Below are 25201 nucleotides of genomic sequence, written 5' to 3'. Positions count from 1 at the left end.
GTGGGCTTTAGGAGTGCTATGTTGAAGGGTGAAGCCCTGGATTTCTGCCCTTCTGCAGTGAGTTTTGAGGGGCTGTCCAGTCTTGGAGCACACTGCACAGCGGGTGACAAAGCAGAAGGCTGCATGAGGTTTTGGTTTTATTTTTTCCAAAGGTTTCAGCCATCAGCTTGAACTTCCTAAAAGACTAAGTTTGTCACATCATTTCTCTGCTCAACAACTTTTCTGTTGCTCTTGAGTCTGTATTAGTTAATGCAGCAAGCAGTGGAAATCAGTGTGATAAATGTAACAGTCGAAAAATACATGCTGTGAGGGGAACACAGACTGTGAGTGGGTTAGGAAGTGGCTAGAGAATGTTCTGGGAGGACTGGGAAGTGAAGATTGCTTCCATTAATGTGTGTTGAGTGTCTGTATACACCAGGCCCTGTTTGGCACTTGACCTGCATAAGTGAACAGATCTACCAAAGACCCTTGCCTCCCTGAAGCTTACATTCTAGAAAATCCACCAGGGCTTAAGGAGGCAATGGTCCTTGGGCTGTTTCTGGAGGGTCAGGAAACGCTTGGGTGTATGGATCGAAGCCAGTGTGCAAAGCTGCATTCCATTGGGAGGGCACCAAAGATGGAAAGGGAAGGACTTCACTGAGGGGTTCCTCAGGGGTGTTTCTACACTAGAAACTGGAGAACAGTTGATTCAATCAATAACTATTTTAAGAAAAGCTTCTGTCCCACGGCTGCTAAGGTTTTGCCCTCGTGAGCTAGATGCTTGGTTGGTGGGAGGTATCTTACTCAATGCCTGGTGGAGGGATGGAGCAAGGATGGGGCAGGGTGAGTCGTTTGCCATTTTGAGGGTAGACATGAACATTGCCATCAGTATGGGAAGGGAATCACCCACAGATCCAAGTCCAGGACCCCTGGCTAACACTTCTCAGAGGACCCAAAGGAGTTCTCCGAAACCCCAGGCCCATCAGCAGTCGCTTTGCCACCTCCTGGGCCCCAGTGGCAGCTGGGAGAAGGGCTCCCTGCCTTGGTTCTGGTGGAGGTCTGATGGCTTGTGCTTCTCTTCTCATTTCAGACTGCTCTGCCATGACCACAGCGCGGTACCGGCCCACGTGGGACCTGGCCCTCGATCCGCTGGTGTCGTGCAAGCTCTGTCTCGGGGAGTACCCGGTGGAGCAGATGACAACCATCGCCCAGTGCCAGTGCATCTTCTGTACTCTGGTTGGTCTTGTTGGAGAAAACGTCTGTTTAAAAGAATTTCAGGATGAGCCTTTCTGCTTTCATTTTTAGAGACACCGAGCAAACCATTGGCCTCACTTGTGCTCGTGACAGAGTCTCCTTTTTGAGGCTTTCACATGGTTACTGGAGGAATTTTCCTCTCAGTCAGGTGGGCTCCCAAGTAGATTTCCATCACACGTGCTCGTGGTGTAAAAGCAAGCAGTTAATCAAATTTTAGAAGCTAGTAATGCAATTTGGAAAACGTGATCATGGCATGTGTTCTCATTTCTGGAACTTTAAATTTAATCTGACAGTTACGTGCCTGAGATCACAGCAGTCTTAACGCAGTGAGTGTGCACAGCTGGAGTGTTCAGCTCTTCATGTCGGCTCTCACTGGTTTAGTGCCAAACTAGAATGCACATATCTTGAAATCACATTTAAATTTCCTTAAAACATAGCCAACCTTATTGGGGCCAAATGATCTGATCTTAATGACTATAGGGACTTTTCTTTCCCTCAAGTCTAACTCAGACAACATTTTACCCATCAGAAAGGGGAAATGAGGGTGTAAGGTTTATTTTCAGTTTGTCTCATTTAATTTTGCCTGATTTTTCTTCCCATTCAAAAGATACCAAAAAAAAAAAAAATCCAGAAAATAAAAAAAAAGAATCATTCTCTTCAAACTATAAAAAAACAAAAAAGTTGCTTCCGAATTTAACTGTGTTATAAAGGGACCATATGGACAGCCTGCCATGTACTTTTCAAATGTCTAGATGAAGATCAGTCTCTCCTACCATTTTACAGGATATGTACTCTTCCTTCTTGCCCACATTTTACAGGCCTTCTTTCATTTGTGTCTCATGACCTCCATGGGATGAAGCCACGTTCAATATCAGCACCTCCATTTACTAGACAGGGAGACAGAGCTTTGCAAACATTTAAGCCTACATCTCTGACTTCTCGTTATGTGGACTCTGGCTCTATGAGGGGCAGAATCTGTACCCCACACTCTTGCTTTACTGCAGGACTCCTGAAAGCCGATCAATGAAGGCTCACTGGATTGAAAGGCAGCAAGGCCACCTCAGTGTTGACAGCCAAGAAGTGTGCCTCGTTAAAGCCCCAGGAAAGTAGCTTCAACCTGGAGGACTGGAAATTGCTGTTGACATTTTTCTGAGATGGGGAAGGATGGGAGGGAGAGAGCCAGGGGAGAAGTGCAGAGCCAGACATCCAGCCAATTAACACGATGAGTCGGATTCGTTTTCATTTTGAGAAGATGAGCTGGGATGGTGAAGCATGTCAGAATGGATTAAATAATTAGCTTTATGCAAAATCGCCTCCCTCTTGCTTGAAGAGAAGTCTTCCCCGTCTCCTGGAGTTGAGTAGATGCCCCCCTGCCCATGCGGTTTTGGTTAAGATTGCTGCCTGTCACAGTCCCCTTGGGCCGCACAGACGGCCTCGGGAGACCTTGACTTGCTTTCTCCCGTTGGAGTCGTCCTTGCATCAGCCCTCCACCCAGGCTTGCATTTCTTGTTGTTTTGGGTTTCCCTTTCTAGAGAATTGTAGTAAAAATAAATAAGCGACTCGAATTCAGATCAAATGCTTAATTTAGGTCAGGGACTGTGAAAGGAGGAAAATAGCACTGTTTTCTCAAGAGGGGTTGCGAGGAGCACCAAGAAACAGCTCAACAGTTGTGATTTTTTTCCACAACCATTTATTAAAAATTAAAATGTTGAAAACAGTCCCTCTTGTTTCTGCAGCTCACTCCAGCGTGAAGCGGAGGAAGCACCTGTGTGTGGACAGATGGGGCAGGGTGCCCTTGCACCCCATTACTTCAGTCCCATGTCTTTCCCTCTTGTGGGCCTCAGTCACCCGAGCCCTGGGCAAACCCAGGGGAGGAGCCGTGGCCTCTGGCCAGAGGACTTGTAACTGTCCTTTCCGTGGGCGACGGACATGGGAGGTGGAAAAGAGTGAAGAGAGAAAATCGTGTAGGGCTAAAAGGAGGCACTCTTAACAAAATAATTGCTAGGGAAATTGCAGTTAAGTTCTGAGGCAAGTTTATCTCAAGGAACAACGGCTCCAGGGGAAAACATGGCGTCGGGGGTCAGGCATCCCTGCATTGAGATACTGGCTCTCTTTCTGACCCTAGTGGGCCTCATTTACCCCATCTGTATAATGGAGCTAAAAAGTTTGCCCCAAATTCAGGGAAAGGGCATGTGTGCAGGACTGCCATGTGGCAGGCATTCTGCAGGCCTAGTTCCTTCTCACTTTGCTCCTAAGTTTTGACTTTGAACTGCAGGAATAACAGGGGGCTTTGGGCAGCTCTCCCCAAATGTGTGTCCTGAGGAACACTTGTCCTAAAAGATGCACTCATCTTTCACTGGGTTTGCCAAATACTGCATGCTGTGCCCCACTCTGTGTACCCCCAGCCAGGACATTCTGGGTGCCCAAGAGCATCAAGAAAGCCCTTGGAAGTCCACAATGAGAGACAAACTGTTGATTTTCCAAATTTATTTGAGCATGAGAAATGTTTGCATACCAGTTACTAACATGGCACTTCCAGGACACATGTTCCAGTGGGCTGTCCTCACTTGCAGGGCGCCTGGCACCTTTAGGCTGGGTTCAGAGGTCATGGAGAGCCTGGGAACCGGGGGGTCTGTGGGACTTGACTTGGAAGCGAGACCCGATGAAGAGTCTCAGCGGTTCAAGAGAGCCTCTCAGCCAACACAACCCAGGTGTTATGCCAGGCGTTGGGGTGTGGAGATGGTGACAGCCTACCAGATAGCTCAAATGGCCCCATTTTGGCTGAGTGTGAAAACGAAACTCTAAAGTGCCAATGTAAACTTGAACACTTGGGTGCAAAAAAGGGAAATGCAAGTATAACCAACAGTTTTTGTGCGCAAGTACTGGAAAGAGAGAAAAGGTTGTTGACACTTATGTAAAAATAAGACAGCCCTGAGCCCACCATCGGAGCTAACCCCATTTCCATTTGGTCAGTCAGTGATACAACCCAAGTGTATAGTGGCCTGGGAGTCTCTCCAGGGACCAAAGTCTAAAACGTATGAGCAGTTTCAAGCTAAAATGGGACATACCAAGGCCACTTAGATCTCCTGATACTTGCAGCATCTGATAGCATGAGAATGTTTCTGTTGTTTTGCGGCTGACAAAGTTGTGTCCAGTTTGACAGCTACCGTAATTAGAGATGATATTTTTACTCAAAAGACTGGGGAGATGTGAGTCTCTAAAAAGTGCGTTGCTGTGGTTCCCACTTCAAGATAACAGGTCCCCGGTGATCTGGGAAGGTGGACATGTCTGCTTTTCTGTTTGTCCTTAGGAAAAAGAAAGTCTAGTGAAAATTAATTTTCACCATGGCAAGATTAAATAGGCCAAATAAAATAGACACACACACACGTTTTTGCTTTGAGCTAGAATGGTATCTCTTATAATACTAGTTATTTATCAGTGATTAGGAGCTTTGCCATTAGAGCCCAGATAAGAGGGTTTGATAAATAAACATGGGAAATTCTTACTTAAAAACATAGATTTTAGTAGACAATGTATTTTCCCAGAGAATGTGTAGGGATAACAGTAATAAAGGCAATCTTTAGTGGTTTGGAAAGGAAGTTGGGAAGGTTGGGTTAATTGGATCAGGCTTTGGAATTTGGGCCCACGTCTTCATTCTGCCCCCACTTCCTGTAACTGTGTGATTGCTCAGCAAACTGCTTAACTTCTCCGAGCCCCGGTTTCCTCAAGTCTAAAATATGATCAGCCTCCTGAACAAATTGACTGAGGTCCTGTATATAGAGCACTGGGCAGTAGCCTTCCTGGCCATCCGTGATGCAAACATCGTTTCCTTGTCCTCCTATCCTTTGCCAAGGCCATTCACCTAGTACGCTGTGGAAATGCTGCTTAGACCCAGAACTTCTGACTGTTTATCTCAGCCATGTTTCCTCGCCTAGACATTAAGCTGGTTGAGGTGATGGGCCTTAACTTACACACCTTCACATCCCCGTCCGCTTTGCGTTTTGTATACGGCACCCGGTGGGTGTTCATTCACTTCCATTTTCCAGCCCATATCGAACTCCTGCCTTGTGCTCAGTGCTCTGGATACGTAGGTGAGATTAAAGATTACAGTCCCTGCTGTCCCGGTCCCATGATCAGGAGAGGTAGATCTGTGTTGCTGTCATTTGGGGTGGAAAGAGCTGTATTTGCCATATAAACAGAGGTGAGAGACAGCATGGAGAGGGGAACAAGGAGTTGCACCCGCAGGCTGCAGGGCATCATTTGAGCTGGCTCCCAGAGAAAGCACGAGTGGATAGAACCATTGTGGGGCAAGTGCAAGAAGGGGTGTCGTGTTGTGATGGGACCAGGTTGGGAGGTTGGTGCTAAGGTTTCCACTAGTTTCTAAAGCATAACAGTGCCATAATTGGCAGGGACTGGCAGGGCCCTACAGATGTGGAGCAGTGTTTGGATGGCGATGTGCAGAGAAGATCATGTGTTTTGTCTCCTGTAAAGTGGCCACTCTGAGCCCGCCTCAGGTCATCCGCCTCCCACGTCACCCATTGCCGCACAGGGAGAGGCAAGCTTGGGATCCAGAGTGCATGCACTTTCCAGTGGAATCAACTTTCCTGGGTGGCATTGTGCACATTAATAGCCAGCCGTAGTTTGGACATTACAGAAAGGCCCCTCGACTGTAAATCCCAAATCTTGGCTGGTTCTGGGAGTGGCTTCTCTGTTAACTCTTGGGGAACTCTGGGCAAGTCCTTGAACCTCTTGCCTTCTCTTGTTTCCCTATCCAGGAAAAGAAAGCTGGACTCTTTGGTCTTGGAGCTGTAAGATTGCATGGACTTTGTCACTTGTCAGTCCCACTGCCACCGCATTAGTGCACACACATGTTTGTGTGGCCTGTGCTGGGAACCTCTATTCTAGATAGCTTCATCAAAGAAGGAGTCTCTTTGCCTGCCTCTTTGGCTTTCAGTCTCGTCCTCACAGTCATTATGTTGACCCTGGAAGTTTGCGGGGCCAGAGTCTCCTCATTGTGGTAGCAAAATGGCGGTTACTGCAGACATCACTTCCTCATTCCATGCTGTCCACAGGTAGAGAGAGAGGAGGTCGCTTTGGGTAACTTGTAGATGAAGAAGATGCTTGTTTTCCCTGGAAACACCTTTCCAGCTTCACTGGTTATGTGACATCGCTGATCCTTTTCCAGGACTGGCGAGATGAGATATAGCCATCAGCTTAGGCCAGCCAGAACCCACTAGAGGTGGGGTGGGGCCAGTCACTGCAGACCATGGGGCCAGGGAGGGAGGTGCCGGAGGGCTCAGGATGTTACTTGGAAGATGGCAAAACCCCATCTCCACACCTGAGAGCATACATCCCCTATAGCACAGGCCTCACCAATGAAAATGCCGTGCATGGTGTAATCAGGTCCTCGCCTTTTTATCCAGCCTCCCAGCTCCGTTTCCTGCACTTTCCTACTTCCTCAACTTCCTACACTCAAACCATTCCAAACTGCTCAAAGTTTCCAGCTCCACTTGTATCTGGTGCCTAAACTGTAATGTCCTTTGTCCTACTGTGTTGTCATTACACTTATCCATACCCTCCACGGGAGGAGCTTTCTAAGAGCAGTTTATTTGGCTCATTGTCCTCTAAACTTTGGTGCAGGTTGGTGCTCAAAATATATGTTTGTTGCTTGAATGCTCTGTATTTGAGTTCCAAATAGCTCAATGCGGTGAGAGTGAACTGTTATTCTTACTGCTCTGATTTTCACTGTTACAGCTGCCACTGCTCCGATTCTGCCTCTCTCTCATGTTAGAGGTGTGTCTCAGGAATCATATGATTGTCCGATTCTGAGGAAACTCTGTCTTACCACATGAGATCAACCTGCCCTGTGAAAGTGACTCCTGGGAAGTCGTTTTCAAAGTGTCCTTAGCTCAGGGTCCTTTCGTTCAAAGGAAAGTGGACAGGAAAACCTAAAAATATGTAAAATGGAGTGTGGGGACCACCAGCCCCACTGATTGTCTCTGTCCTGCGCGCTGGCTCCCAGGGACTTTGTAGGCTGTGGGCCTCTGTGGCGTATAGACCTCAGGCCTCTGCTCTATGGGCCTCGTCCTGGTCTTGGTATCTAGATGGGGAAAAGGCAGACTTGCAGGGTGGGGTGACTCGAGGTTCAGGGCTGAGAATGGACCAGAGAGCTGGGGCTTCCTGCGGCCCAGATGACGGCAAGCAGAGACCCTGCTCTGCAGGTCCTCTCTGTGCTCCCTGAGGGCACAACTGCTTCCTGCTCTGCGTTGTCTTAAGGCTCCACCCAGGCCCCTAGGATTCTCTACTGACGCTGCTCACAGGCACTACCAGATGGTTTTCCTTTTCATCTCTGAACCTTTTCCTTGTGATGAAGAGGATGGGGAATAACGTTTGTTGATTGCTGGTGATATGCCACCTACTTTCCTACATTATCTCATTTCTTGTGAAGCTGTGAAAGGGGCAGAATTCTCCATCTCATAAAAAGGACACCACAGCTCAGAAAGACAAAGTGAGCTGCTCTAGAATGTCACTGGGTATGTCTAGACTCCAGCGCACTTGCTCCTTCCATTAAAATCCGATCCTTATCTATTACCTGTTCCTAAGAAAATGCTGATACTGGCTCTTTATATTGACTGTGCTGCGAAACTTAGCAAAAGCTCTGGGGCTGTTCTGGAGCATTTGCATGGCACGTCCCGGGTCCAGGGCAGAGAGCTTCCTTCTTACACCCCCAGGTCCTGGCCCTTCCCACCCAGGAAGGAGTCTTGGGACCTGCTTTCTCCCTGTCTTGTGCACGTGACTCTCCATCCCAAAGCTGACTTCCCTGTTCTCTTCCAGGAGGCCTGTCTAAGTCCTTGGCAGTTAAGGTCCTGGAACCCACCCCATTATTGGCAAGATACACAAATGGGGATAATTATTGATCACCCCAATTCCTTCTTACTCGTGAGGTAAACAAACAAATAAAACTCTTGGATTCTTCATTTGATGGGATGATCTTCAGTTTTCTGGAAAATTGAGAGAGCTTAGCCTAATGAAGCTAAATTAACAGAATGTCTCTCTATTAGAAGTTAAGCCTCGTGTATTACTGATTCCAGCAATTGCACATACTCACAGTCTCACACACTCAGACCCTCACACTCATCACACTTGTGCATCCCTTCTCTCACATGCCTTCCTAAGTGTACACACACATAGATCCCACTTGCCTGCAGAAACGCACTTAATTCTACCTCCAGTAACAGTCCAGCCCAGTGTTTATCTGTTGCTTCTATGTTTTTGGCCGTCTAGACTTTTGGTACAGAGTACATGACTATTTGATGAGCGGATGAAGTGGATCACCCCTTAGCCTTTCTGAGTCTAATGTTATGTGTCTTAATACCCTCCTACCACAACCACTTCTGTCCTGTATTCCACTGGGAGGTCTTAGTGATGAAGGCATGGTTTGGTTAAAGATACATTTTTGGTCCTGTATGACTTTGGGTTTTCATATTCAAAAGATAGAACGTGTTGTCAACACGCACCGCTTGTCTTGCAGCTTATGTAGAATTGTGAGGGTGAGGAGGGTGTGCGCCCTGAGGAACACCGGGAGGAGGGCGTCAGATGGTTCCCTGGTCTCTGTGAAAGAGCAGAAAGCATGGCTTCTACTTCATTTTCTCCCTCTTGTGACCAGAGAGGAGCAATGGAGAGGCCCAACTGAGTACCCAGAGAGCCCCCCAGGTCAGAGCTTGGGCCATCTGCACACCTTCCTAACCATCATCTCCTGGTCACCTCCCCATCTCACCCCGTGCCCAACTCCGCAAATTCAGTCGTCATCAAATCCCGTCAGTCACCGTGGCGGTGGCCCGCTTGTCAGAACAGGGCCATCTGAGAACAAGGGCAGTCCTCCTGCTTTCTGTCAGCAGAACACGTGGCTACACGTGCAAGCCTCTCCGGGTACGTCCATGTTCAATGGTTGAATTTTTAGATCCTGGCATAGCTTCAGGCCAGGCCACAGGTTGTGTCCAATTCCCCACCCATGAGCTGTCATCATGACCACTTCCCCAAAGCCAGGGTGACACAGCACCCTGATTGGGAATCATTGGCCTGAACTGTTTAACTGGTCTCCGTGCCCTACTCAGGTTCCTCCTCCCGCTGCTGAGACTGGGTTCTTATGAAACGGCCTTTGGCTGATGTAAATCCACTCCCAACACACCATGATGCCTCTCCACTGCCTCCACAAATGAGCCCCCACTGCTCAGCGTGGCCCTGCAGGCTTCCCGTCTCATCTCTCCCCACGTGCTTCCTACAATCCACCCAGCACTGCAGACTCTGACTCTTGACACGCTGATTGCTGTCAAGCCAGCTCCTGGTCTCCTGATGTTTCTTTGCCTTGGGTGGACCCAACACTGGAATGGATAATGTCTTCTTTGTGTAACGACATTGAATAAGCAGCATCCGTATCCAGTGCTCACTAACCCACAGCTGGCTTATCTGTCCCTGCTGATTGTCGTAAAGCGAGGGCCCTCCCAAGTCTTCCTGGCCTCAGTCACAGCTCCCAGCATGCCCTCTCACCAAAAGCAGCTGCTCAGTGCTTACCGGCTGAACTGACCTAAAAATCTCAAAGTGACAAACACAACTGAAGACCTTCGACTTGGTGCTCTGGAAAGAGAGTGATTCACACCCAACTGCAGTCCACCTCTTTACTGAGCATCTATAATCACAACACCTTGTGAGGACAGTTGAGGGCTACAGAGGGATATAGAAGTCATCACCCATGTCCCTATCCGTGTGTGGGGATCAGCTGTGCGCTAATACTTAAGTGGCCGCAGCAGTATAAGGCTGCAGTACTGGGACCCCATGAAAAGCATGTGGCACCTGCCCAAGCCAGTGATTGTAGCCACCTCAGTTTTGACTAGTGGGCTGGAAGGGTTTTTGATGGTGGAATTTGATATGATAGAGTAAGGCTGGTAGGCAGGGGAGAGGGTTGGAAGTAAAAGGCACTAATACTATTGAGGCCCCATTTGGTGTGGGTCCAATTTAATCCTTCCTGCAAGGTTACTGTCTGCAAGGTGGGTCATTATCCTTGTTCTGTAGTTGAGGGAACTGAACGGAATCTTAGAAACCTTAAGAGAAAGGCCCGAGGTAACACGAGGAGAGCGATGTTAACTCGAGTGAGGCTGATTGTGGAGCCCACCTCTCTCCTCCTGACTACACTTGATCTTCAGCCAAGCCTCAGCAGTCAGAGAGCATGGGGTACATGTATTTAGGAGACCAGGGATGTGATGTTTTGGCGAGAGCAGAGAACAGACAGTACATGTAGGTGAGAGCATTTTCTTTTGGTAGAAACTCTGAATTTTTTTTAGTTCCAATAATTTTACAGAAGCAACCTTCGTTTTCTTGGACTTTCGTGCTTTGAGTAAAGTCACCTTCCTTCAGCCTTGAGGAAAGAGGATCCCTGCCAGAATATACACTGTGGCTCCCGCTGGGCGGTTTGCTTCAGGTTTCCGGGCCACTCGGCGGAGCCTCTGGGGGATTTGCACATGGCGTCCTCATAGTGCTGTGCTGGCTGGTGGCTCCAGGCTCCTTGACAACAGCTCCACCGAGGATGGCTCGGCCGTCCTGCCGGTGGAGAGGACCAGGATTGCCATTCAGCTGCTCTGCAGCAGGGCCGTGTGGTCAGCGCATCTTCTCTCTCAGGTCTCCAGCTCCTCTGCTGAGACACAGGGACTGTCTCATGCCAGGTCTGGTTATTCTTTATGTTTTCCACTCATCTACCCAGCTGTTGCCATCCATCTATCTATCTGTGCTGCATCGACTAATCCCTTGCTATTGACCAGCACTGAGTTAGGCAGAGGGACTAGAAAGATAAATAATAAACAGTTCTTACTTTCAAAGACCCCAACGTCTAATAACGGAGAAATGATAACAGATCATTGATTACTGATGGCTGTAGAAACACCAAGCAAAACTCCTGGTGAGTATGTCAGCAGTATTCTGGAGCGCTGCTGTCTCTGGGGTGCCCGAGCCGTCAAGTGGTCATTTTTGTCTGCTGGGCTTATCTCATCCCACGCTAGGAGGAAATGGAGGCTCTGAGAGGTGAAGTTCCTTGCTCAAGTCATGCAGCTGGTGAGTGGGTAAGCTGGGATTCAAACCCTGGTGTATGATTCCAACGTCCTTCCTCTTTAAACACTGTTCGCAGGGACATGCCACACTTGTTTGGCCCCCTGCCTGCCTGTGACGTTCGTAAATATGGGTGCCTGATGATGCTCCTCAGGCACCTTTGAGCACAGTGTCTGGGAATTTTCTCCTGCTGTTGGGGTCATGAGTAGCCACAGGCCTTCAAGTGAGAAAACAGACAAAAGTCAGACTTGCTGTAGTTTCAGGCAAGGCAGATGTGTCTGTGGCCCACTTCTCCTTGGCAGGAAACTTCTGACACAACAGAGGTATCTTAACAGATCAGCATTGCTGCCTCCTCATCTTTGGACCAGGGTTTCAAAGAGTTGGAAGACAAAATGGAAAATGAAATGCCTGGAACATTCTGTGGCTCTTGACACTTCGCCTCCATCCTTCTGCCTTTTGTGCAGCTGATGCTCATTTTCCTGGGATGCCGTTGTCCCTCTAGCCAGCTGTTTGTCTCTGGGAAGCCTTGCTAACTACACCCAGGAGGGACCCCTCCAGTGGTCTGTTCTTCCCACTGGAGCATTGAGCACAGCACATCGTAATGATCTGCATAGGCATCTTTTTCCCACAGTGGCCCTCAGGGTCCTGATGCCTTGGACTATCTTTGCATCTGAGCATCATCACCATGTAAAGATGCACGCTGGGTTGACTCAGACTTTGCTAATTTAAAGTACATATAATTCTTTGTTCTAAGAAAAAGCTTATCAGGGAACAGAAAATACTTAATAAATGATTGCTTATGAAAGAGTTATTAATTGAGGAGGAAGAAGGCAAAAAACTTTAAAAAGCAAAACAAAAACCCACCTTTTTGGAGTCAGGCAGAGGGGAGTTTGAGTTCTGTCTCCTCTACTTACAGAGTACGAGTTTGGACCCATTCTCCACTTCCCTGAGCTGCTATTTTCTCACCTATGAAACGGGAGCCATGGTACCCGTGAGATTCTTGTGTGTTGTTTAGTGGGCTAACATAGGTAAAGTGATTAACATAGAGCCTGATACTCTGAAGACATTTGATTACTGATGGCTATAATTAATATGATAGTACGAAAAAACTTTACTGTCTGCTTTTGTACTGAATATTCACTTTTACAGAAGTTTCTCTTAGCCCATTTTTTTGGTGCTCATTTCAAGACATCTTTTTGCTATTAGATTGAAAAACAGCTTGTGAGTCATGACCCACTTTATATCTGGAAGGAGACCGGGCTTGTGTTTGATGGATGCATGGTCAGATGCTTGGACCCTCGTTTCTTTTTATGTAGTAAACAAATTGATACTCCCAGGACATAGTCATTTTGCAAATTGCGCAGATGCATTCTCGTGGCATAGGATGTTCGCTTTCATGGAGCTTTCAGCCAGACATGACACACTACGTGTTATCATTGCAAGTTCTCGAACAATGATGTTCAGAGCCGTGAGTGTCCCCTGAGTGTATGTTTCACACCAGCTTTAATTGTTGTATTTTGCTTCTTAGAATAAACCCTCTCTCATTTGGTACTGTTCTCCACCATATTGTGAGTTTTCAGCATTTTATCAGTTTACGGCATTCCAGAATCCTCCAGAGACCCAATTTAGACAAAGTTAATTACAGAAAGTAAAATAATGATCTTGTAGCTGCGGTTTTGATTTTTCTAATGCTACGACTGTAAGAAGTATATCACAGAGATAGACAAACAACGTAACGACAGTCACTATTAATTAGCTGGTGCTGTGTCCCGAGAATCGTCCTGGGTGGTTTTATACAGTCTCTTTTTTTCCTGTTGCGAATGCCCAGTATGATGGGCATCTCTATTTTATGGTCAACGGAGCCGTGGCCCAAATGCGTCAAGTCACTATCCATGGCCCCTGCCTAGAAGCTCTAGGTCCAAAGCCTCCTCGAGTCGTAGCCAGCCGTCAGCAGGACATTCCAGTGACCCCCCCCCAATTGTAGAAAGACCGCTGTTGCAAGGGCTGCAACTCCTGAACCACAGTGCTGTCTTCCCAAACAGGTCAGCTTGCACTGCTGAGGCGGGGTGCAGGCCTGATGGGGTCCCTGTGTGGTTGCCCCCTCCTCACCTTCTGCCCTCCCTCGTTCTGGGGAGGGCTGTGTGTTGGCTTTGGTGAGTTACCTCTAAAGCTTCTGCCATCTTATGCCTCAGACGGAGCTCCAAGACTGGGCTCACCCACACTCGGTGCCCCGGGAACTCTCTTCGTAGTGGCTTGGTTGGTGAAACGTAGGTGAAGTGTGAGGAATCTAAGTTCAGGTCCTCTGCAGTCACCACGAGTCGGGCAGGACGAAGGAATCCAGGCTGCCACCCAGGGGCCTCAGCTCACAGGCGCTGGCATCGCAGTTGACACCTGATGTCTCAGCATTCAGTTTAGTGCTCTTGAGAGAAGCTGTGGGAAATGGCTCTTTTTGAGGATTACCTTGATTTCTATTTTTTAAAGAAATTGCTATCTAGTATCTTTAACAGGTGAAATATTCTGGTTTGCTAGAATGGGGAGAATTACCTGTTTAGTTCAAATTATATTCGTATATTGAGCATACACTGTATTCCATGGAGTATTCTAGACTCTTTCTCTTGCATAAAAGTCTTACCACTCCACTATGAGGGGGATTAGACTACCCTGAACTGTAGATTGGGAAAACGAGTCTGGTAGAGACTAACAGACTTGTTCGAGGCGTGGAACGAATGGGACTCGCCGCTGGATCTCCTTTAGGCCCATCCATTAACGGAAACCATGCATTCTTACAATGAAATGGTGTGTATGTTTTGGGGGAAGGTAGAGGCTCAGGAAACAGAGCTTATGGGCTTTTCTTGAGAAAGCACTATTATATTTAATGGTGTTAATATAATAGCATAATAGTGTCGGTATTGTGAACCCCAAGCGCTGTCCTGGGGCTGTGACTGAAGGCTGATCTGGGGATGCTGTGGAGATGGTTTCCACTGTTCTTCCACTTAATGGCCCCAGTTTCTGTGCCCTTTGAGTTTGCAGGTGAGCGATTCAGAGTTTCCATCTCTAGTTACCTTTGGTAGCAAGCTGCCCTGAAGGCCATGTCTTTCCTTCTAATCATTTACAAGGTGCTTTTCAGGGAAGCACTGGGTTTCTAAGCTAGTAGACTGCAAAGCAGGAGTAAATTGCTCCTGTGAAGACCTCATCCCCTTTGACAGGAGCTCTGCTCTGCGTCCCCTCTCAATCTTTTGCACTCCCTTCAGATGCTCAGCCGTCTCCCCAGGGTGAGGCTGTGGAAGGAGTTGCCGGGTGGGTGAGGTGAGGTGTTGGTGAGGTATTGTTGAGGGAGGATGGGCCCTGCGTGTGAGTTCTCCGCGGGGCGTGCAGGGGCGTTTTAGCCTCGAGCCAGGCTGCGTTCGAATCCGGGCTTTGCCTTGCTGTCTGGGGAAGCTGGCAAGTTCCCTCTTTGGTGACTCAGTTTGCACATCTGAAATATGGAGCAGTCATACCTTTCCTGTAAGAATGTTCTAAGGAGTGCATGCGACAGTGGAATTTAAAGGATTGAGTACAGTGCCTGGTGTCTACTATGAATTTAAAAAATATGGCTTCCTGACCTCCCTCTCTGCTGGACTTACTGGCTTTGTGTTTGCTGAGGTTGTGCACAGGGATCCAACCCACCGCCTTCGTTCTGTGACCTAACATGCGGTCCCTGGCACAGAAGGGGCGCCCCAAAAGAATTTGTTGAGTGAGGAAAACCTCAGATTTCGTGGTTGCTACGGGCTACACAGTGAAAATACCAAACCGTAATGAAACGATGTGCTTGGTTCGTCATTTTTTATGCATCACTGCCCCTTCAGCCTGAAGGAAGTGAAGATGTTTACAGATCCTTCTCTGTTTTTTGCAGTGCCTGAAACAGTACGTGGAGCTCTTGATCAAAGAAGGATTAGAAACTGCAATTAGCTGCCCTGATGCCGCCTGCCCCAAACAGGGCCACCTGCAGGAGAACGAGGCACGTGCAACTGAACACAACCGGTTTTCTAACCTGTACAAGGATGCCCCGCTTAGCTTAGCTTGTCGGACACCATGGGGTCTGTTTAGGATGACATTGCGTGGTGTTCTAGCCCTCAGCCTGTTATACTTATTTGTGTTTTTCTCCCCTTAGATTGAGTGCATGGTTGCAGCTGAAATTATGCAAAGATATAAAAAGCTACAATTTGAAAGAGGTAGGTGCCTTGTTATATTAGCCTGTTACGTTCTGATGGCAGAATCCGGGTAACTTCGGGGGAGCACTTTTGGCAGATAGGACCGTACATCATTTGGCTATCACAGAAGTGGAAACGTCGGTGTCAGACTCCTGAAATTCAGCTGCCGGTTTGAATTCTCTGAGGAGCTCATGGTTGGAAGGCTGATGTGGGGATGTGTTTGGTAGCAAGAAGGATTCGTGAAACACAACTTGCTTATTGGGATCTGGGCGTACGCGGTGGTGTAAAGAGATGTGACCCTCATGGGGCATTGTTCTTCAGTCAGCTTAAAGCCTTGTGGTTTGAGGACTAAACTCTTAGACCTGCGCGGAATTTAAAAGACACAAAGGCACGGAAGGAGTCCTGAGGCTAAGCATAGAATTGAATGTGATGATCACCGTCCTGACAGCGGAGTGTGGCCTGTCCATTTGCGCTCGCTGTCCACCTCCTGCAGGCCTGGACTAGTAGATGCCCAGCGAATAACTGAGTCCCTTATCTCACTAAACACCACAACATCCCTGCAAGGTTGTCATTGTCCATTAACCTGACACACCCAGAGGCTAACTGACTTGCCCTCATTTCCATCTCTAGCGGGTGAGGGGGGGTGGGGGGGTGGGTATGGACCAGACCCTACTCCTGCAGCGTCCTGCACAGCCCTCCTGTCTGGAGCTGGGCCTGATGTAGACTCTGGGGTTTTCCAGGAGCACGGCATGGAGTGTGCACAGAGCAGTGTTAACATCATTTTCAGATGGCATTGCATTAAAACATATTGAATGTCCAGGACACATCTTTATCTTTGCTCTCTGAGTACACCAGGATCATACCATGGTATTTTAAAGAGTCTGTGGATGCCGTTTGGCCTGGTTTTCATATATATCCTAGACCTTGGGCTCATCTGAAAAGGAGGAGATTAACAGACATGTATAGATGATGCTCCTTATGCAAAACTTGTGAAGATACTGCATCCACATTCTAACATTTCCATGTCAGTTTGTTATCACTGAAGTCTCCTCTCCCTCTTCCTGGACTGGTTTGCAGGTCCCTGTCTGCATCAGGCATTCATTACTGAGATGCAGCCGTGGGCTATGTGTTTACAGGAAAACACCATCAAGATGGGAATGGAATGCAGAATAGAAGAGAGGAAACTATCCAGGGACTCCTGGTTAGCTGAATGCAGAGAGTTTTCTTTTCTCTGTTTTTTTTTTTTTTTTTTTTTTAATGCTAAAGATAGCTGTATTTCCTCTTGAGGCTTACTTCTCAGAAAAAACATCAATGTGTGGCCAGCTTAAAAAAATCAGATGTGATTTTTGATAGCATTGAAATCTGTTTTCAATAGCTTGTTTATTTAAATGGCATGTATCATTTGGTTTGGGGCAGTTTATAGCTTAAATATAATGTCGTGTGATACAAAAGTCAGTATGTGGAGCTGTAAAATTGATTAATTTGGATTTCTGAGACTTTCAGCCTCTTCTGAAAACATTTTCCAGAGAACGTCTTGACAGAAACTAGCAGTTATTTGAATTACAAGAAAATGAACTTTCCATGACGTTGGATTTAATTTGGAAATGCAGCTGGGTAAATTTTCCTACCTAATGATTTTAACTGTTGTTATTTCTTCAGTACTTTGGCTTAGTCAAAGAAGATTTTTTTTCTTTTGCATAAAAATGAAGCCAACCTGACTTAGGTTAAAAAATATTTCTCAAAGCTATCACTTTAAAAATTTTACTAACAGTTTTGTTAAAAGTAACAAAAAAAAACCAAAATAGACTCAGAAAATGATCAAAGACCTATCTGAATGAAATGTTAAAATGTGAGAGCTAAAATACAGCTATTGATTATAGCCGGTACATTGAACAAGTTTTGAGATACGATCAGAAAGCAAGTTTTGACTTGTTCTGTCCCTGTGAAAAGGAGTCAGAGAGGATGCTCTCGATGAAAACTCAGTGCCATAATTTTCTGAAAACATTTATTACAAAAGTCCTATGGTTAGTTTACGTTGCAAACACTGTCTCCTGATTTTGAGTGCCTCCTCTGATCTGACAGCCTAGATTTTAATTTAAACTTCCCCACCCTCCAGCTGCGTCCTTGGCAAGCAGGCAGCCGGGAAGGAGGCTGTGGACTTGTTTTCTTTGGGAGCACCCACTCTCAACCAGAAGACTCCATAGGCTGAGAAGGACAGGCTTTCCAGGGAGAGCTCCCTCACCCCCACTTGCCTGCCCATCACGCAGACACATGCTTTTATTTGAGCACCGATGGCGCCACCCTGCTGGGCTTGTTTTCATGTCCATCTCTCCTGCAGTTCCTGCTGCCCTGGGACAGGGCCCACAGCTTCCTCAGTTCTCCCTCTGACAGCAGAGCACAGGTCCCACAATTGCTGAAGTCAGATCTTATCCTGTGTTGAGTCGTTTTTTTAAAGGAAACTAGAGCTCAGGAGATTAAATAACTTGCCGGGCTTACCCATCAGTCGTCAGCCTGACCACAGGCAGACTCCTGACGATTACGCCTCCTCCCGACAGGATGGAACCTGCTGCCACAGTGTGTAGCCCGTGCACCAGCCAAGCCACCAGTGTAGAAAGAGCCAGTGCAAGGACGTGAGGCGATGCTGGGTGTGTTGCCGTGCACAGCATGCTTCTCAAAGGAAAAACAGTGTTTAAAAAAACCCCACTTTTTAAAAAGGCTTGGGCTTTTTGTTAAGTTGAGCTATTAGAGACCTACTTCATTAATCTATTAATATATCTTTGGGAGATGGGAGTTAAGATTAGTTTCTTCTAGTATGCCAGAAAATACACTGCTTGCCTTGTTTGACTGTATATGCTAATATATGTATATGTAAAATGTTAGATATATAGATGTAATATATCTAATATATATTATTAGATGTATATGTGATAGACATAGATATGTATGCATATACTCATCCAGAAAAGAAAAACTCTGATGTTGCCCAGTGTGGATTTTCTTATTGATTTATTTCCGTCTTCTACGCCTTGCTGGCAGACCTCAGCCATGGGGTGATGATGTAGAATATTAATAGAAGTCCGAGAGAAGCCTGGAGCTGTTCACAGGGTTTGATGTGCCCTGGCAGCGCTGGAAGCGTGTTTGCAGTCAGCAAATTGGACAGACTTTTATTTGCCCTTTATCTCTCCAAAAGGGAATCTCTCCCTGTGGGGACAGGCAGTGCCCTGTCACAGCTCCATGAAGACAAAGGTCACAGAATTTAAGTCATTGCCATGGAAAGCTTAACTAAGTTTCCTATACCCTGCACAAGATAATTGGGTCTTTCAGGACGAGGCAGCCCCTGGCTGTGCAGGAGAGGGAGCTGGGGATGGCACACAGCAGGAAAATGCATGAGGAGATGCAGCGGCTTGGGAAGGCTGGCCCTTCCTGATGTCACAGACTCCGCAGAGCAAAAGAAGGGGTGGGCGCGGAGACCAGTGGGGACCGAAAGCATCTCAGTGGGGCAGTGTTGTCCCGTTAGGCTCTCAGATAGACCAGCAGTAACCACAGGGTCAGGTTGGAAAGAAATCAGAACAGGCTGAGGGTGTCTCCGTGTGTCATGGGGCTGTGCTCGCTCAGCGCCTGCATCCTGCCGCGCCTTCCTCAGGAGCTGTGCACACGGGGGACCCCATGAGCTGGCTGGGGCAAAGCTGGGCTCACCGGCATCGCACACTGGCACAGAGGGCAGAGAGCTGTGTGAGAAATTCTCAAGGAGGTGGATCAGGTTGGAGAGGGAGAGAGCGGCCAGGTAAACTGCACAGCTTCTAGCTCCAGAGGAGGATGTGGGAGCCGCCTCTGGTGTTCCCTCTGTACAGGAGGTCTTCCCAGGTCTCCGGGAAGCAACCACTGCCCCAGGCTGGCCCTGCATCCCTCTCCCCTCCTTTCTCCAGTTCCCCCAGCTTGGTGGGCAGCAGATGGCCGCTCCACCCGTGTGCGCGGGAGCAATGACTGCGTTTTCCCACAAGGACCCCTCCTCAGATCTGACAGCCAGAAACGTTCTTGGAAAAGCAAACTCTGAAACTCTCAGCTAATTACAAGAACTAATTTTACTCATTCACTCACTATTAGGAGCATCATGAAGACTTCACGTTGCTATAACAAAGATCTATTAAAAAGTAGTGCATTTTCCGAATTCCGGAGATCCTTTCTATTATAAGTCCTTCTAATCTTCTGCCGGACCTACCAATTTGTCCGTTTTGTGCCATTGATTAATCCCCCCTTAAAAAGAAGTAGAGGTGACAAGTTAGATTAGATCAACAGTCAGCCAACCATGGGGAGTGGGCCAGACCCTCCTCTGGCCTGGCCTTGATTGCATCAGCATGGCTGCCTTGGGCCACAGAAGCCTAGCTGAGTAGTTGGACAGAGACCACGTGGCCCTCAAAGACTAAAATGCTCACTGTCGGCCCCTTTGCAGAAGAAGTTTGCCAGCCCCTGAATGGTTTTCCAGGTTGTCCCTGCCAGAGGCTTGCTCCTGAAGGGCTGTGTCTGCCTTCCCCATTTAAGTGGGGAAGGTGGCAAACACCCACGTGTCCTAGGGCAGCCTGTTTGGGTGAGGCCTGGGCTGGGTCCAGCCCACAGCCTGTGGTCCATCCCCAGGGAGCACCAGTCACGTTCTCGTTGCGGGTGAACTGAACCCGCCCTGGCTGTTGGTGGGTCACACAGCCAAGAGCCTTGCAGATGCCTTCCACTGCCTCTGCAGTTCCCCGGGAAGTTGAGTTGTCTGGGAAGACTTCCCAAGAGCCCAGCTGCAGAGCTTGGAAGCCAGTGGCCTACTTGAAGGCCTTTGCACACAGCCCCGTCATCCTTCAGCCTCCGATGGCTTTTTGGCAGAGTGTCTGCATTCTGTGTGGTTTCCTGTCAGGTTCTCCCTCCTGCTGCCCCGCATTGGGAATTCCGTGTCACTCTGGACAAGGAGGTGAATGAAGTGAATAACCAGGCTCACCAGGAAGGTCAGCTCGGGATCCATTATTTAAAGAAATGCGAGTTTTGAACAAGGATGTGAAGGGGTGGGAGCGTCAGGGTATCCTGTTTTTCAACGTAACTTCCTGACTCATTACATTAAATCAGGCTTCTTAGTAACTTGGGATCCCCTCAGGATGGAGAACCTGGCCCTTCCACACAGTAGTTAGCACATGGCTTAGATTTAAATTTGTGGGGGAGACAGTCTTAGGTCGATGAGCCATTTGATGAGAAGAATTCGACCTTCTTCCTTCCTTCCTTTCTTTCCATCCTTAACAAACATTTTCCATGTGTCTACTGTGTGCCTCGCACTAGGCCAGGTTGTGAGGCTGCAAGGCTGAAGACACAGCCCTGACTTCAGAAAACTATGTCCTACAGGAGGCAGACGAGGCAGCAGAAGGCAGTGCCTGGACCATGGTGTGTGGGATCTCAGAGAAAACCCAGACGGGCGGTCAGGCGAGGCTTCCAGGAGGTAGTGACCTGTGATCCTCGAGGGCAAACAGAGGGTCCAGGTGGCCACCGGCATTCTGCGTGCAGGCAGCAGTGTCCCTAAAGGACTCCGAGGGTATTTGGAGTGGGGTTGAAAGTGAGGAGTGGCTGGAGGGGAGAAAGAGCCAGACAGGCACCAGGTCGTGAGGGGCGTGTTCTGACTGCATCGTCTGGACGTTCTCCTCACCGGTAGATATGTGAAGCGACGCACTGACCTAATCCCTCGGTCCAAAGCCCCACGAGCTCCTTTGGCCTGCAGAGTTTGACTAGCCTGTTTTGTCTCCTTGTGTTAGAGGTGCTCCTGGACCCCTGTCGGACTTGGTGCCCGGCGTCCACCTGCCAGGCTGTGTGCCAGCTCCAGGAGATTGGGCTGCAGACCCCACAGCTGGTGCAGTGCAAAGCGTGCGACATGGAATTCTGTTCCGCCTGCAAAGCCAGCTGGCACCCCGGACAAGGCTGCCCTGAGCCCATGCCAGTCACCTTCCTTCCTGGGGAGACCAGGTACCCATCACACAGGCTGCCGCAGGAAGCATGGGCTGAGGGCTGGGAGAAGGGAGGGAAGGGAGTGTGTTTCCTCCTTAAACGTGCCGCGGAGGGGACGTGACTGCACCTCGTCGGTCTCTTTCTCTGCGTTTTATTCAAACCTGGGTTGGTTTGTTTTGGATTTATTTCTGAGAGTGAGTCTGTGCCAGGTGCTGTGCAGGGCCCTGGAGATAGAAAGACGTGTAGGAGACGAGCTCTGCTCTGCCTATCCAGAAAGACAAAGGCATGAGCAGTTAGTTGCTAGGAAGGGTTTTAAGTCCTGCGATGCCTTACATTTTCACAAGACTCCATTGTGTTGAAGGTGGTCCAAAACGGGTCAGAAGGGGAACCAGAGCAGATGGGCAGGGGTTATAAACAGCAGAAAGATCACGAAAAGCAGGTGCCCAGTACCTGAGGCCGAGGTGGCTGCATCTCCCTAAAACGGTGAGCCTGTTGGAAGGCTGTGGTAAGTCACCACAGTGTTGCTGCCCTCCTGTCCCCCAGCCAGACCCTCAGGCTGGACGCCCAGGTGGCCACTGCAGCATCATTCTGTGTGCCTGGGAATTTAGTAGGTTGAACCATAAGAAATAGATAATATTCAGCTTTTTTCCCTACAAAATCTGCACCGGCATCTGGTCCACCTGGATGGAGTTGGCCCTGCACCTGCTGAGACCGCCTTCCTGGTCTCACACCAGGAACTCCCACCATGCATCCCGAGGAGTGGTCACCAGCTGCACCTGTTTTCCTCTCGCCTCCCCTTCTGCCGTCCCCGCCCCTACTCCCACAGCTCGACAGCTCAACTTGCACAGAGACACTCTAGGCGTGAGGGGATGGACTATAATTAGTTTTCGGGTGGTGAAGCCCTGACACATCCCTTCTCTCTCCCGTTTGCACGTTTGTGCCTGAGCCTGGAATGCCCTTTCTCCGCCCTCCTCATTTCCCTGGAGACACCATGTCACCCTCGAAGACATGGCTCACGTCCCCTCCTTTGTCCAGCTTCCCAGTTCCCAGGGCAGGGCTGGTGGCCCCACCCTCTGTGTCCCCTCTGGAGATTGTCTGCACTGATTACAGCAGCAGCCATATTGTGTTTTAGTTCGTCTGTTTACGGGGCTGATTCCTCCATTAGACTGAGCTCCTGACGCCACGGCCTGCGCTTGCTTGAACTTTGTCGCCCAGATCCTGGTGCACACTGGACACTCAAACACTGGAATAAATCACTTAACCTAGGGTCTCAGTGCTTCCTGGTTTGGCAAGAAGAAAGACACTTCTTATATGGTCAGATGACACGTAAGTGGTGGAGCTAGACTCCCAGGATGGGGAAGAAGTGCAGTCACGAGCTGCTTAAGGACGTTTCTGTCAATGACAGACCACATGCACAGTGGTGGTCCCATAAGACCAGTGCCGTATAGCTTAGATGTGCAGCAGGCTATACCATCTTGGTTTGTGTACGTACACTCTATGATGTTCACACGATGAAATCGGCCGACGATGCATTTCTCAGAACTTATGCCCATCATGAAGCGACACACGATTCTAAATAGAAAGCAGGTTGGGGCGTTCGCCCTCTTGAAGCAGTTGAGTTGTCTGTTTAGAAGAGAAAGCCCGCATTAGGTGAGTGAGTGGGTTTCTATGTTCTGTTAAGCAAGAAAACCAGGAGTGAGAAAGAGCCAGTGGCCCACTCCTGTTGGGATGGAAGAGGGACCCAGCCGTGACATTTCTTTAGCATAGAACCTTCTTAAGACGGGAAGACGATGAGTCTTGGGAGCCTGTGGCAAAGTGTCTCTTCATCATGATCTTCTGGTCTTAGTTAGGTCACTGCACAAGGGCAGCTGTCATTCCACAATGTATGTGTATATTAAATCATTGCTTCCTACACCTTACAAAGAGCAAAAACGAACAAGCAGAAAAGAAAAATCACATTGTGCAACCTAAAAAAAAAAATGACACAAGAGCATATTTAAATGAAAATTCACAAATCTCACTTTGTGGAAATTTAAAAATCAAAAGGTTTTACATAAACATCTGAATTTCTGGCTTCTCTGGGAAATCTGAGTATCTGGCCACACTGAACCTACATTCCTGCTTGCTGAGAGTCGGCTGGAGCTGAGGGCCCCTCTTTAGAAGGGGGTTTGTGCTATCTTTAGTTTGCCCCAGTCCGCAGCACTCCCTCTTGTCTCCCTGGTCGTGAGGCTGACTGGCAGGTGTCGTTTATAACTGAGGGTGCACACAGCTATTTTCATATAGTAGAATTTATTTTTTGAAATTAAATCTTCCCTTAACCCACATTCTCATCTACGACCTGACCAGCTTCACTCATGAACATCGTGCCCGCCCCTTAAACACGTTAGAACATGTAGATTGTAAGAAGCCGTCAAAGACTCTATCTGCCTTGGTAAATTTGAGTTTACAGTAAGAGTTGTTATTACTAATAATTTGAAATATAATTCAAGTACCAGAAAATGTTTGAAAACTGGTCTATCCCATGTAAATTTCTGTGCATGCCGCAGTGCATCAGAACTTACATATTTTAACTGTTTCTGTTTTGAGAAGTCTCCTGGAGAGATGCTCTCCAGTCTTCATTAATGTGGCCCTGTTCAGGGCATTTTCTTCAAAATTAGCTTATGAATCATGTAAGAAAATTGGTTTTGTTACTTTTAGGTCACACCTGACTTTCAAACCCGAATGATGTTATCTAACCTGAGAGTCAGTCTTACTCACTGGGCTCGGGGCCTCCTGACTTCGTGCTCCTTGCACAAGTCAAGTTCATTTCCAAAGGAGACCACCACAGTGTTTGTGCCGAGCCGCTTGTGCCAGGGCCCCTTGGAGGCACTTGCATGTATGTTGTCTCATTCGCCCCTTGCAACAACCCTGGTTCATTCTAAATCACATTCTGTGCAGCCAGGGTGGTCTATCGTTTGCTTTTAAACTGGAGAAGAATTTGAGCTGGACATAATTTTACTATCTTTCAGGGATAGCATTAATAACAGCTGCCATTTATTAAGCGCTTATGACATCTGCGTGGGGTTTTGTGCCTATGCACCCAATCCACGGAAACTCTTAAATCTTGCAACACCCTTCTGAGATGGATCTGGTTAGCCTCATTTCTGCGGACGAGGAGACCAAGACTGTTAGCACATGAAGAGCACAGCTAGGACTTGTCTGTCGTGTCGAGACTCCGTGCTCCTAACTATGAGGATGCACTGCTTCATTTCCTAACTGGTCACCTACTGGTGGACAAAACAGAACCACATTCAGCTGAACATCGCTTCACGGTGAAGGAGTCATGCACATGGGAAAACACTGTGGATGTGGTCATATGGAAAGTTCACTGCTAATCATCAGATAACTCCTGCTGAAGTGAAACTATATTTAATCCTTATATTTACTGTGATGCTTGTGGAAGATCCTTCAACCAGAATGCACTCAAAATGCCAGAATTTGCTCAACTTCACTGAGTGGATACTCATAAATGCATTAAGTTCTGAAAAGCCTGCTCAACCCAATTGGAAATCAGTTTTGTCCTAACGAAGTTGAACTAATGCAATGAGTTCAATATAGCAAATGCACCCCCATAATCCCTGATAACTTCTCTTAATAGTCTACCATTTTTTCTTCCAGAGGGTCTCCTACATATTTTTCAGCTGTCTTCTTGAAATTAATAGCATGGCATGGACGTC

General features: G+C 48.0%; 1 protein-coding gene across 3 annotated transcripts in view; it reads left to right on the top strand.

Annotated features, from left to right (window-relative positions):
* RNF144A (ring finger protein 144A) overlaps positions 1-25201 on the top strand; it is a 119351-nt gene that overhangs the window by 72670 nt on the left and 21480 nt on the right. For all 3 annotated transcript variants that reach the window (XM_046661432.1, XM_046661430.1, XM_046661431.1), the window contains 4 exons: positions 1070-1215; positions 15221-15325; positions 15479-15539; positions 21296-21503. In XM_046661432.1, coding sequence (XP_046517388.1) covers positions 1081-1215; positions 15221-15325; positions 15479-15539; positions 21296-21503 — 509 coding nt within the window. In that variant the 5' untranslated portion in view covers positions 1070-1080. The remainder of the gene's footprint in view (positions 1-1069; positions 1216-15220; positions 15326-15478; positions 15540-21295; positions 21504-25201) is intronic.

This window comes from Equus quagga, chromosome 5 (assembly GCF_021613505.1).
Source record: "Equus quagga isolate Etosha38 chromosome 5, UCLA_HA_Equagga_1.0, whole genome shotgun sequence".
Taxonomy (NCBI): Eukaryota; Metazoa; Chordata; class Mammalia; order Perissodactyla; family Equidae; genus Equus; species Equus quagga.
Note: the sequence above shows the minus strand (reverse complement) of the source record. Positions and strands in the feature narration are given on the sequence as shown.